The sequence below is a fragment of the Pleurodeles waltl genome, chromosome 8 (genome assembly GCF_031143425.1).
Source record: "Pleurodeles waltl isolate 20211129_DDA chromosome 8, aPleWal1.hap1.20221129, whole genome shotgun sequence".
Taxonomy (NCBI): domain Eukaryota; kingdom Metazoa; phylum Chordata; class Amphibia; order Caudata; family Salamandridae; genus Pleurodeles; species Pleurodeles waltl.
The window spans coordinates 515,320,019-515,333,471 of record NC_090447.1 but is presented as its reverse complement, the minus strand read 5'-3'; the positions used below and the strand labels follow the sequence as shown (position 1 = coordinate 515,333,471).

General features: G+C 44.3%; 1 protein-coding gene across 1 annotated transcript in view; it reads left to right on the top strand.

Annotated features, from left to right (window-relative positions):
* Positions 1–13,453, top strand: part of SEPTIN10 (septin 10) — a 437,643-nt gene that overhangs the window by 305,509 nt on the left and 118,681 nt on the right. The window contains exon 9 of the mRNA XM_069204503.1: positions 3,172–3,304. Within this exon, the coding sequence (XP_069060604.1) occupies positions 3,172–3,304 (133 nt within the window). The remainder of the gene's footprint in view (positions 1–3,171; positions 3,305–13,453) is intronic.

Genomic DNA, 13,453 nt, shown 5'->3' with positions numbered 1-13,453 from the left:
AGTCCCAGACTTTAGTCATGGATCAGTTCTGTTCATCACACATTTCATTCCCCACGGGGCAGACGGTGCTCTGGCCTTTTACTGGATTCCTGTTATAAAAATACCACATACATACACACATACAACATTCCTTTGAAGCTGGAGTACTTTGTAGTGTAAACTCGAAGACATTTGGCGATGAGGAGTACGTTAAAAATGTTTATTAAGATTATTTTTACGCACTACTACCTTAATGGAAATATAAAAAGTAGGAGACCTATTTCTGCATCATTTATTAATCTGTAATAAAGATCCTAAAGGCTAATCGGTCGTGGGTCTAACTGTCAGTGTCGGACCTACTAGGATTTTGGTAGCCTGAATTTGACCTGGCTGCATTCTGTTTGTCTTGGAGTGTGTGCATGCATATGGAAACATTTATTTTACTATGTTTCCTTTATTAGGGGGAAGATAAAACAGATTTTTGAGCAGCATAACTGTCGTTTGTAGGACCATTTCTAATTTAATGTTCTAGTTTATCTTTGTTTTTCGTTTTTAAAAAGAAAAAAAATGAAACGCAAAATATACCTTTTGTGAAGGCATGGTAGATTCTTTGCTTTATTTAAGGAGTTGTTTCTCACCGTTTTAAAGATGTTCCAAAATCGTGCGAGTCCGAGGAAATATTTATTGTTCAAGAATTTAATCAACATACCTTTGATCGAGAACTGGGGTCACAGGTTAGTTATTAATCGTCTAAAAGCACTTTCTTCCTATAGTGACCACCATCTCTCTCGAAATTTGAAGTTTGTGCCTGGAGGTAAATGATTGATGCCCCATACACATCTCAAAGTAGAAGTAGTCAGTAGATGTCGTTGGTGCTGATTACCACTTCCAGAATGATGAGATTCATAAGCAATCCTTGCATTCCATTACGGTTATAGCATTTTTCTTCTGAGTGACTGAGTCAGGTTTCCAGTTTAATCTCTCCAGGTTCAAGGCGAGTAGATGATTTACAAACTGGATGTCAGAAGAGCGGTACAGTTCTATTTACTGAGAATGGAGGCACCTAGAAATGTGATAAACTGTTTTCTGTTTGACAGGTGACAGAAATCCCCCTGTGAAGTGGATATCAATTGTAGAAGAGCTATTGTTTGATCTTTGTCCCAAAAGTGAATCAGTACTTATTCTACATTCTGCTAAACTAGCTGTGAAGCTCTCTGTTTGTAGATTTCAGGTCTACCTTCCTTACCGTTGCAGTCAATTGTGATAAAGTACTGGGTTGGTTGCTCGTGGCTATTGTAATGTGATTTAGGTACAATCCATTGGAACAATACTTTCAGGCAGGTCACAGTGGGGTTTAATACGAACAAGGCAATGCGATACTTACTTGGCACCATACTGGTTATGATGAGGGAAACAATAAAATAGGTTATTTTCTTTAAGGAATCCCACATTGCTGGTGACTGATTCAAAGAATGATACCCTATGTACTTGACAAAAGTCTCACATCTACGGTAAGTATCATGTCTCCCTCCGATATCAAGGGTAACACTTTCAGTTATTCTCTATTCTTTAGCTAGAGTAATATACACAGACAACACAGCCTTGATCGATACGACAACCCCCCAAAGGTCTGCAGAATCTGATGCTCAGTCTTCAGTCTTAGTATTGCTAGAAATTAGGTAGGTGGTAGGGCTTGATTAAAGAATGGCTCTTGGCAGACTTGTAACCATTTGATACATCATCTGTGTGAATCTGACAGCTATGTGAATCGTTTTAACGCTGTCATAAGCAGTTATTTTGACCATAAATGCTCTATAGTTGTGAAGCAACTATTCCAACGTGGAACGCTTTCCTTCCCGTCAAGGACCCAATAAAAGTTATGAAGAGGGAGTTAAACTTCTTTCCTTTTCCGTCTCTGCTGTTAAGAGCATTGTTTTGTTTGGCATATCACACTACAGGGAAAGGGCTGTTGATTCTGACAGGGTCTGTTCTTGTGGAACAACACAAAGAGAGAGTAAAGCGAGTTTATTATGAGCTAGTATATAGTTTAAGATATACCTAATGGTGTTTATACAGCAAGTCATTTTTGCTGCTGCCCTGAAGGATTATGCTAGGAACAACGTGTCATACCTCAATGGCTTAAAATCTATAAAGCACTACTTAAGAATTGATACCAATGCGGGAAGGCAAACTTGTTTAGTGCATTTACCTGGCATTGAATGTATAAATCTACACATAAAAGTAAGGTTGGGTAGGTTATCAACGCCCTCATGTTGATGAATTCATAGAAAATTACCTTGTCAAAAAATTATGTAAGGTAATTCAGAGCATTATTTCTGTGTACAATTTTACTGTCTCTTCCTTGATGACTGGGTACATTACTTTTGGGATAACAATTAGCTCAATAGAAATAGTTTGTGATATTTCTTTTGATGTACTGTCTGTGTCAATTTTGACTGATCTTTGCATTTGTTCATCTAAGGCAGCTAAAAGATTTTGCAGTGACTTGCTCTTGTAGTACTCCTGAATTACAGGAGTAAGCCACGAGTCGTCATGGCTTACTGCTCAAGTTCGGGCGAGCTACAATACTACACTTTGTTAATTGGGTCCCATATAAATGAGTTTGTCTCTGCCTTCATTGGAAATCCTATGTCAAATTTGAGATTTATTTTGAGTATTCTATATCCGATCACAGTGATATTTCTGCATATGTTAGTTTTGTATATAACAAAGTTTACACAGTCACCATTTGCATGGTGTCTCCATCAGCATTCGTTCCCCAAAGCTGAAACTCAATTGCTGCATTTACCATGGGCTTCCCTTCAGTGTTGCATAATAGGACTTTTTGTCACCATGTGCACGATGCAGAAATGTGTGGGTTCTATGTAGGAGGAATTTATGTTGGAAGATTAGCTGTGTTTGGAGCATGGAAAATGTATATAATTAAGACAAAATCGTCATTGACTCAAATGTGTATTTGTCTATATTTATTTCGTTTGCACGGGCATTTGTTGCCTAATGTATTTGCTTCTGGATGCTCTTAGGAGACGAAACATAGTTGTCAAAGCAATTGTCTTCTTTTTGGTGCTGTGTATCTAATATTTATACCGTAAGCCTCTTCTGAAATGCTCTACATGCAGAGAGGGCACATGAAACATTTCAAGCAATGGACATTGATTTCTTGGACTTTAGTTTACAGGAGACCTATGAAGCAAAGAGAAACGAGTTTTTCAGTGATCTTCAAAGGAAAGAGGGAGAAATGAGGCAGATGTTTGTGCAGAGAGTCAGAGAGAAAGAAGCAGTAATGAAAGAAGCTGAGCGAGAGGTAAACACCTGAAGTTTCCTTTCTCTGTGGTAACACTTTTTCTTGTTGTTTCACTGTATGTAACAAGTACTGTAATGACTCTTTTTAGATCTCCCTTTCTACTTAGAATTTACATGAAAGTTGAGTCAGACTGGAAATAGTTATCTATATGCTATTCAGGACAAGCGCTGATCCCAATTAAGTTTTCCTTAACACCATATATGTTCCAAACTGCAGCTTTTCTTACTAAACACTTTCTGAAAGTAGCAAATAACACAGGAATCAATTCTGAATCAATCAGGCACTTTTCATGTATGTGCTACCAATCTCACTGTGAATTCGAATCTGTTTTCCTCCTGCAGTGTGCGCAGTGCATTAAGAGTACAGGTAATATGGTAGGGCCGTAGATGCTTACATGGCTGCTTTCCTGAGGTCCCTGCAAAACAAGTAAGGGCCACTATTCTTCATCAACTGCACCACAATGTTTTCTTCCTTCATCATTTCTAGTAACAGCTGTCTGATGATTTCTGCTGTTTTACCAAAATAAGGAATAGAAGAAGGTGACCATGCAAATGTCCTCCTACTCGAAGTATGTTATTTTCTTTGGCATCTTCTTAATCTGAAACTATAGAAATTACTAGGATGACATCTTTAGGAGGAATGATATCCGTAGATGCAGAAGTTTCTAGTGCATAATGAACTAGATTGTCTGGTTGTAGAGTAGCCGTTCAGGAGGTTGGGGACTTGACCTCATTTCGGATAACAAGTGAACCCTTTACCTGAGCGCCCAAACCCCTGTCAGTGAACTGACAGCTTCGGTCCTGTCAACAAATTGCACTTTGGGCTAAATCTTTTTTACACAAAGAAGCTGATTTAGTGCAGCACAAGCCTTACCTTACGGCTGTACCAACCAGAGAATGAACATTTTAATTTAATTATATAGCCAATGCTCATCTGGTTACACATCAGAGTTCATTGAAGAGAGTACAAGATACCATGAAGACTCCTCTTACTTCATTTTCCTGATATCATATTGCAGGTTGAGCAGTAGATACCACCAAAGGAAAGGTGAGATAAAAATAACATTTCACATAGAAGGGGCTTTTTTTCTGGTGGTGAATCCGGAATTCTAACCTCAGACACTGAAACCATACATACACAATTGTAGTAGACAAGCAACAATGAGATGTAGGTGATGACCAGTGTAAATTGGTTTGAGTTTGCCAGCTGATCGCTACGAGAACTCTTATTGTTCCTCTTGCAGAGTCTTAGGAGAAGGTGCTGGGAATTTGTTTCTCGTTTCAGTGGTTGTGGTTAAGTAAGGTAATGCAGTTATTGGGAATGATTGGTTAGTTTTTTAACAAAGACAGACCGGCTGTATACTTTGTTCTATTGTGTTAAATACTTCTTGCATCCTCCTCAAAGCAGATATTTAACACTCATTAACTGTATTGAGATATGCATGATATAGAATCCAAATTACAAGTAAGTTATTCTTAAGTCGCCTGCATTAGTATTTTAAGTTCTGGAGACAGAGAGAGGCATGCTACAGTGTGAGGTCATTCAAGAATAATCGGCAGAAAGACAAGAGGAAGTAGATTTATGAAGCTGTGGGCTGAAATATGAAAGGGAGATTTGCATAAAATTACAGGAGATTAAGAGATGTGATGGGGAGGCGCTACACAATGGTAGACAGAATGAATGCTACACTACAGTGGAGAGAGTATAGAGTTTCAGGACAACATGAGAGTTGATTGTGGACTACTCGCTCAAGACATTTAGAGAGAATACACGCAGAGGCAGGGAAAATTAACAAGATAGGAGTGTCTCAGTGTAGATATTTAAAAAGAAAAAACAAAAAAACCTTGTGCTGATACATCAAGGTTGATATGGCTTCTATCACAGGTAAGGGTTTATCCTTTTGAGGATAGAGCAAGATAACGAAATAACATGTATTTAGGCTTCTAATACCAATACTCCCATTGTAGCTATAAAAGTAACCAGTAGAGGAGTTCCCTCATGAGCCAAGCAAAATAAGCAAGTCTTCTTAGAGCCACTTCAAATTGTTAACGTCCTTTCGATGGGGTGAGGAAAGGGGCAGGCTCAGCCAACAAAAATACCTTAATAGTGATGACATCTGACAAATTGATATTTTGGCTGGTGAACTCAGCTCACACTGTATAAGTTATAATGAAACACCTCCCGATTCATTCATCTCACAAGCAATAAAACAAAGCATTGAGCCAAAAGATTTGAAAAAATAAGAATGATAACGAAGGCATCATTTTGGTGAATTGGAGGTGAAGGTGTCATTGTAAGATATTTAATTTAAATGAAAGGATAGAAAATATAAACAAGTGTAAGGTTAACACTTAAATAACACTATATAAATACAATAATGTAAAAGGTTGAGAAAAACGTAAGAGAAATACATGTATTGGGACTTATCAGGTAATTCAAAATAAAAAAAAAAGCCAAATAAAGGTAATTCAAAACTATGAAGGTCCAAATGGTAACATATAACACAAAAGCTGAAGAGAAGTGCAAAAAATGAGGTAGCATGTGAGAAAAGGGAGGTCTAGGTGTCAATCAGAGATAATTTATACTGCACAGGAAACACACGTGCTCATACACTTAAGAAATACATAAGGAATCATTTGATGAAGAAGGCTAGGTTTCCTATAGTGCTTATAGCATTTCAGAAAGGGGATAATCTGTGCACTTTAGACATGAGGCCTTCCCATTTCCAAGTCTCTATACAGTCACATCATTGGTTGCTCAGAGTTGCAGAAGACAACAAGAGTTAGCAGTTATTGGACGGGGCCCTTTTGCATGGTTTTCCCCATACATTTTGCTTCTGACATTCTGTTTTTTTATCCTGTGCAGGATTTTGTTTTTGCTGGGTTTAGGGCTCTGGGCACTTTACCACTGCTTACCACGGCTAAAGTACAAGTACTCTCAGTCTAAATGGTATTGGTCATTCGTTTTTCCATGATTGGCATATTTGAGTCCCTAGTATAGTGCACCATGTGTGCCCAGGGCCTATAAATCAATTGCTACTAGTGGGCATGCAGCACTGGTTGTGCCACCCACATGGGTAGCCCTGTAAACATGTCTGAGACCCGCCACTGAAGTCCCTGTGTGTGCAGTTGTAAACTGCCATTTCGACCTGGGAAGTGCACACACTTCCCAGGCCCAAACCTTCCCTTTTACACGTACGTCACCCCTAAGGTAGGCCCAGGGCAGCCCACATTGGCAGGGTGCAGTGTATTCAAAAGGTAGGACATAAACTGGTGTGTTTTACTTGTCCTGTGTCCAGTGAAATACTGCTAAATTTTAGAGATATGGAGTTTGGGGTCTCTAAACCAGGTTATTTTTTCAATTGTAAGTTTTTGAAAATGCCACTTTTAGAAAGTGGGCATTTATATTCTATGTCTGTGCCGTTTGTGGAATACACGTCTGGGTCAGTGAGACAGTTGGGCTGTTTGTGAATTCACTCTAGACAATTACACAAAGGGAGCTGAGGTGTGCCCAGCATATCTTGATGGGTCTTCCTGAGCTAGAGTGGTGGGAGGAGCTGACTCTTGCATCTGAATAGGGCTGTGCCTTTCCTTACACAAAGCAGTCTCCAATCCCCTGGAGTGTGTCTGGGGCCAGGGCAAGAAAGGAAGGGTCTTGTGCACTACAAAGACTTTTCTTTGAAGTTTGCCTACTTCAAAGACCGAAATGGGTATATGTACTGGACCTCTGATGCCGCAAAGTTACAATCCTTCTCGACTGAGGACATCTGCCAGAAAGAGTAGCTGGATGCTCTAGGAGGGACTGCCACTCTATCTGTTGCATTGTTGTGCTGGCCTGCTGCTTGCTGTGTCTGTCGTGGGAATGAAAGGCCTGGGCTTTGCTTTCTACATCATGCTTCCAAAGGTTCTCCAAGGGCTTGGACTGAGCTTGACTCCTGTTAAGAAGTCTCAGTGACACCAAAGACTTCATCTGCCAGCACCTGGGCTCTCTTGCTGAGAGTCTTGACTTGCCAAGTGGTGCCAAATCCAGGTCCTGGGCCCTTGGGAGTAAGTTCTTGTGCAACCAAGAAGAGGCCAAGTACATCAACTCCAGAGCGACTTTAGAACCAGTGCCACAGCCCGACTCAGCACCGCTGCCTGCACAGGAGATGTGGCCCCTACTGACTTCAACGACCGCACCTGATGCCGCAGGCCCAATGCCGCTGCAGCACCTCTGAAGTCCCGCCACAACGTGAGTCCTGGGTGCCATGCCACTGACGTACATGACAACAGACTCCACCACAGCACCTGTGGCCCTGTGGTGTGATCGCAACACTGCAATGTCGGTGCTTTGTGTCATGACCTGCTGGATTCATCAACCCCGCATTGTCATAAGGAACTGATGCCTTGCCACTGATGTTGCATCACCGCCACTACAACAGTAAGGAACCGACTCCTCACCTCTCCTGCCTAGCAGTAAGGAACAGACGCCTCACCTCCCTGGTAGCAGTAAGGAACGGGTGACGCACCTGCGACGCCTCACCTCCCTGACTCCATGCAACATCTTTGTTTCCTCGTTTTCCAAGGTACAGTACCTAGGGCCGTGCGACTCAGTGATTGGCCCACACTTCCTTTGCCAGTGGTGTCTGACTGTTGGGAATCAATCAATCAATCAATCAATCAGTGAATTTATAAAGCGCGCTATGTACCCGACAGGGTTTCGAGGTGCTGGGGGGGGGGTGCTGCTAGCGTTCGAAGAGCCATGTCTTGAGGAGTCTCCTGAAGGTGAGGAGGTCCTGGGTCTGGCGTAGTGAGGTGGGGAGAGAGTTCCAGGACTTGGCGGCGAGGAAGGAGAAGGATCTGCCGCCAGAGGTCTTGCGCTGGATTCGGGGGACGATGGCGAGGGCGAGGTAGGCGGAGCGGAGTTGACGTGTGGGGACGTAGAAGTTGAGTCTGGTGTTTAGGTAGGTGGGTCCGGTGTTGTGTAGTGCCTTGTGTGCGTAGGTAAGTAGTTTGAAGGTGATCCTTTTATCCACAGGGAGCCAGTGGAGGTCCTTCAGGTGGGGGGAGATGTGACATCGGCGGGGTATGTCGAGGATCAGGCGGGCGGATGCGTTCTGTATGCGTTGGAGTCGTTTGATGTCTTTTGTTGGGATGCCTGTGTAGAGTGCGTTGCCGTAGTCAAGTCTGCTACTGACGAGGGCTTGAGTTACCGTCTTCCTGGTTCCTGTTGGAATCCACTTGAAGATCCTGCGGAGCATGCGGAGGGTGTTGAAACAAGAAGAGGAGATGGCGTTGATCTGTTTGGACATGGTGAGGGCAGAGTCGAGGACGAAGCCGACGTTTCGTGCGTGGCTGGCTGGGGTGGGTGGGGGTCCGAGGGCGGTGGGCCACCAGGAGTCATTCCAGGCCGAGGGGGTGCGTCCGAGGATGAGGACTTCCGTTTTGTCGGAGTTGAGCTTCAGGCGGCTGTTGTTCATCCACTCGGCGATGGATTTTAGTCCCTCGTGGAGGTTGGTTTTGGCGGTGAGCGGATCTTTGGTCAGGGAGAGGACGAGCTGGGTGTCGTCGGCGTAGGAGATGATGCTGAGGTTGTGATGACGGGCCAGTTGTGCGAGGGGGGCCATGTAGACGTTGAACAACGTTGGGCTAAGAGAGGAGCCTTGGGGGAAGCCGCAGATGAGGTTGGTGGCTTTGGAGCGGAAGGGTGAGAGTCGGACTCTCTGGGTTCTGTCGGAGAGGAAGGATGAGATCCAGTTGAGGGCTTTGTCTTGGATGCCGGCTTCGTGGAGACGGGTTAGCAGGGTGCGGTGGCAGACTGTGTCGAAAGCGGCTAATAGGTCGAGGAGGATGAGGGCTGAGGTTTCGCCGTTGTCCATTTGTTGTCTGATGTCATCTGTGGCGGCGAGGAGTGCGGTCTCAGTGCTGTGGTTTCGTCTGAATCCAGATTGTGAGGGGTCTAGGATGGAGTTGTCTTCTAGGAAGTGGGCGAGCTGCGCTTTGACGATCTTCTCGATGACCTTCGCTGGAAAAGGGAGGAGAGAGATTGGTCGGAAGTTTTTGAGATCGTTGGGGTCAGCCTTGGGTTTCTTGAGGAGGGGTTAGATTTCTGCGTGCTTCCAGCTGTCCGGGAAGGTGGCAGTGTTGAAGGAGAGGTTGATGATCTTGCGGAGTTTGGGGGCGATGGTGGCGTCGGCTTTGTTGAAGATGTGATGTGGGCATGGGTCCGTGGGAGATCCTGAGGGGATGGAATTCATGGTTGTTAGGGTTTCGGCGTCGTCTACTTGGGTCCAGGTGGTGAGGCGGCAGGCGTGGGAGGAGTCGTCGGGGGTGGGGTCTGGCGGAGGTGCGGTGTTGAAGCTGTCGTGGATGGCTGCGATTTTCTGGTGGAAGAAGGTGGAGAGATCATCGCAGAGTTTCTGGGAGGGAGGGACGTCGTTGACGTTGGCATTAGGGTTGGAGAGTTCCTTCACGATGCAGAAGAGTTCTTTGCAGTCGTGGGCGTTGTTGTTGAGGCGTTCTGTGAAGTGGGCGCGATTGGCGAGTCGGATCCGTTGGTGTTGGAATGACTGCATGAAGACGCCATGATAGCCCCAGTTGGAGCTATTGTGTTTCTAAGCGCTACACTAGGATTTACTCTTTGAAAATTTGTATCTTTGCTTGTGCATGTTGGATGTTTGTCATTTTGGTCTTGTTTTACGCAGAGTAATATTGTTCATTTTTCTAAACTGGTGTAGAGTACTTTTTGTGGTGTTTTCACTGTGTGTGTGTGTGTGTGTGTGTGTGTGCAGATACTTTACATGCTGCCTCTGAGATAAGCCTGACTGCTCGTGCCACGCTACCAAGGGGGTGAGCATTGGTGATACTAGCTGTGTGACTCCCTTACCCTGACTAGAGTGAAAATTCCTACCTGGACAGTGTGCAAACCATTTCCAACTAGAGACCCCATGTCTAACTGCAGTGTGTGATCCTTCCTTTCAGATTGAGTTCAGCCCTCAGTTTTTTAGGTCTTGCCTGCGTGACTGTGCATTAATTCATGTACTCCCACTTGCAAGACATACTGTGTTGAATAAGGGGCTTGGAGACCGCCCATTGTTCACCATTTTATGGGCTTCATTGTCGCTCTAATTTGCTGCCTTCTAACTGGGAAGCAAGAGTCAACTTCACTTCCTCTACTTTCAACGGAAGCACAGAGCAAGTACTAATTGCTTCATCTGGATTAGGGTCCTTCTGCTGCTGCACTGTGATTGAGGTACTATTTTTTTGTTATTTTCTTTCTCCTTCTCCTGCTGCGTTGTTGCTTCTTCCCCTGTCCGTGTTATTGTTTCCCCTCCCACACTCCTGTCCATGTCTCTTATTCCTTTACTCAACCTGTGTTAGTTCTTCCCCTACCAACCCCATCCATGTTGCTTCTCCCCGCCCCACCCTCACCTGTGTTGCTTCTTTCCATCCCTCCCACCCTCTCCAGTCCTTTCCTCAACGGAAGCTAAAATCATCCGTAGCACAACTAGCACATATTTATTTTAAATCTGGAGTTGAGTGGTAAATTTCTCTGTGTCTGCACTTCTTTGAACATATTGGGTGTCAGCGAATGTAAGACACACTCCGCCTGTGAACGAGGAATCATACAGTTTGTTGGAATGAAGAAGGGACTGTGTGAACACAGTCGCCAACAGCGCACATCCTGATTCCAGCAACATCCTATTTTAAGCAGAGGACTTAATATGAGCTTCCAGAAGACTTCTGTGTACCAGGGCAGTGTCCCCATCTTCAGAGTGTATCAGATGCAAGTGATGGGAAGCACTTGCTGTAATCAGTAGTGTCCTGAGGCACCTTTGTTATTCATGTTACAATTAACATCTTTAATGATCACAGCACTAAGAGAGCTGATTTTAGAGACCAAGTTCCAACGTGGATGCTTAATCAGATGACAAGAGGGACACATCCTCAGTTACAAAAGTGTAGCTGAATTTGAAATTGAAAAGTAGACAGAAGGCTGTAGTGCACAAGATCAATCAATCAATCAGGAAGTTGTAAAGCTCACTACTCACCTGTGAAGGTCTCAAGGCGCTGAGGGGGGAGGTGGGGAGAAGGGAGGGGGAGATGCTGCTACTGCTCGAATAGCCAGGTCTTGAGAAGTTTCCTGAAGGTAAGGAGGTCTTTGGTCTAGCGTGGGTGGGAAGAGTGTTCCACGTTTTGACGGCGAGGTGCGATAATGATCTGCCGCAAATTGTAGTTCTGCGGACGCATGGGACGGTTGCGAGGGCGAGGTCGGTGGAGCAGAGATGTCTGGTCGGGGTGTAGAAGGAGAGACGTCTGTTGAGGTATTCTGGTCCGGTATTGTGCAGTGCTTTTTGAGCATCGCTGAGGAGTTTGAAGTCCAGGATGAGGCATGCGGAGGCGTTCTGGATGCGTTGCAGCCTCTTCTGGAGTTTGGCCATGGTTCTGGCATAGAGGGCATAGCTGTAGTCCAGTTTGCTGCTTACGAGGGCTTGGGTGACTGTTCTTCTGGTTTCGGTGGGTAAAAATTTGTAGATCTTTTGGAGCATACGGAGGGTGTTGAAGCAGGAGGAGGAGATTGTGTTGACGTGCTGGGTCATGGATAATGAGGTGTCCAAGATGAAACCTAGGTTGCATGCGTGTTCGGTGGGAGATGGAGCGGCTCTGAGAGTGGCAGGCCACCAGGGTTCATCCCATGCGGAGGGGGTGGAGCCGAAGATGAGGACTTCCGTTTTGGACATTGGAGCAGTCCTGTCTGAGGTAGATAATCCTGGTTTTGAACTAGAGCAGCGGGCCGTCAGGACCCTTACTGCATGTTGTTTATTCCCATCCTACCCCCATCCATGTTGCATATTACGCTTCCACTCCTGCCTAGCTGTGTTGCTTAATCCATTCCTCCCCTACTCCTTCGCCTTCCCCTCCCCCGACCATGTTGCTTAATTAGCCGTGATGTTAATTCTGTCACACACCTCCATCTATGTTGGTTATTCCCCTTGCACTCCCTCGTTGTCCCTCTTGCTCATCCCCAACCCCAACCGCCATAAGAAGAAGAAAAAAACACTATGAAGCGGCCATCATTGCTGCTTCATATCGTCTTTTTTTTAATCACCCCGTTCCCTCCTACCAGCTACCTTCTAGTTCTCCACTCCTTGAACCCCGACTGGCAAAGCTTGTAGCTCTCCCAAAGGCAAGACCTATTTGCTTTGACAATGCTTGTTACAAGTTTCTTGGCTCTGGTAGGAACTAATTTCCTCAATACGGGTAACAATGTACACTTACCTGGGATCCTAAACACTTGTCGGAGAACTGACAGTTTGGTCATCCCAACAAATCAGAGTGCACCCTGTGCTAATGCTATTTTACATGAGGACTCTAATATGGCACAGCCCAAGGCTTGGCTTACTGCACCTAGTAGACGGTGAAAGTTTTAATTTCATTAAAAAGGTAACGTCTAGCTGGACACTCATCGAAGTTCAATTAGGAGATTAAACGATAGACTTATTTCCTTCATACTCTTAATAGCATATTGCAGGTTGAGCAAGGGATACCACCAAATCGATGATGAGATAAAAGTAATAGTTCACTAAAGGAGGCTTTCCCGTGGTGAATCTGGAATTCTCACCTACAGGGACGTAGCTTACAGGTTATATGGAGTGGCACGCTCCATAGTAATTTCTCCGAAGGGTCTTGGCCAGCCAGTGACAGTCGCTCTGCAGCAAATGTGACATAAAGTCACAGTTGCTGTGGACTAGGTAGGATGAACGAGCAAACATATTAACAAGGAGAACCGAGCCTGTGAACACGCCAAACTATGAAAATATTCAGCTTGTATTCCATGCAACAACAATCATCATGTAAAAATATGAAACAGTTGCTTCAGAATTTGAAAAGAAGTGTATTTTTTTAACATGCAGAAGTGTTTCACCTTGTACTTCCAATTACTGCTTTGAGTTAAAAGTGATATTTGTAAAACATCAACTTAGAAATATTTATTCCTCCCCTGTCCTGATGATAATGACACTAACAAAATCAGAGGCACTTCAGTGATTTATACTCTATATATGGCCTAGATTCTTATTATAGATGTAGCAAATTATAGTCTCTTAAATCAAGCACGAGAATTTTTTAGAGCGCAGTTCCTGAACTCACACAGTTCAAGGAACTACTATAT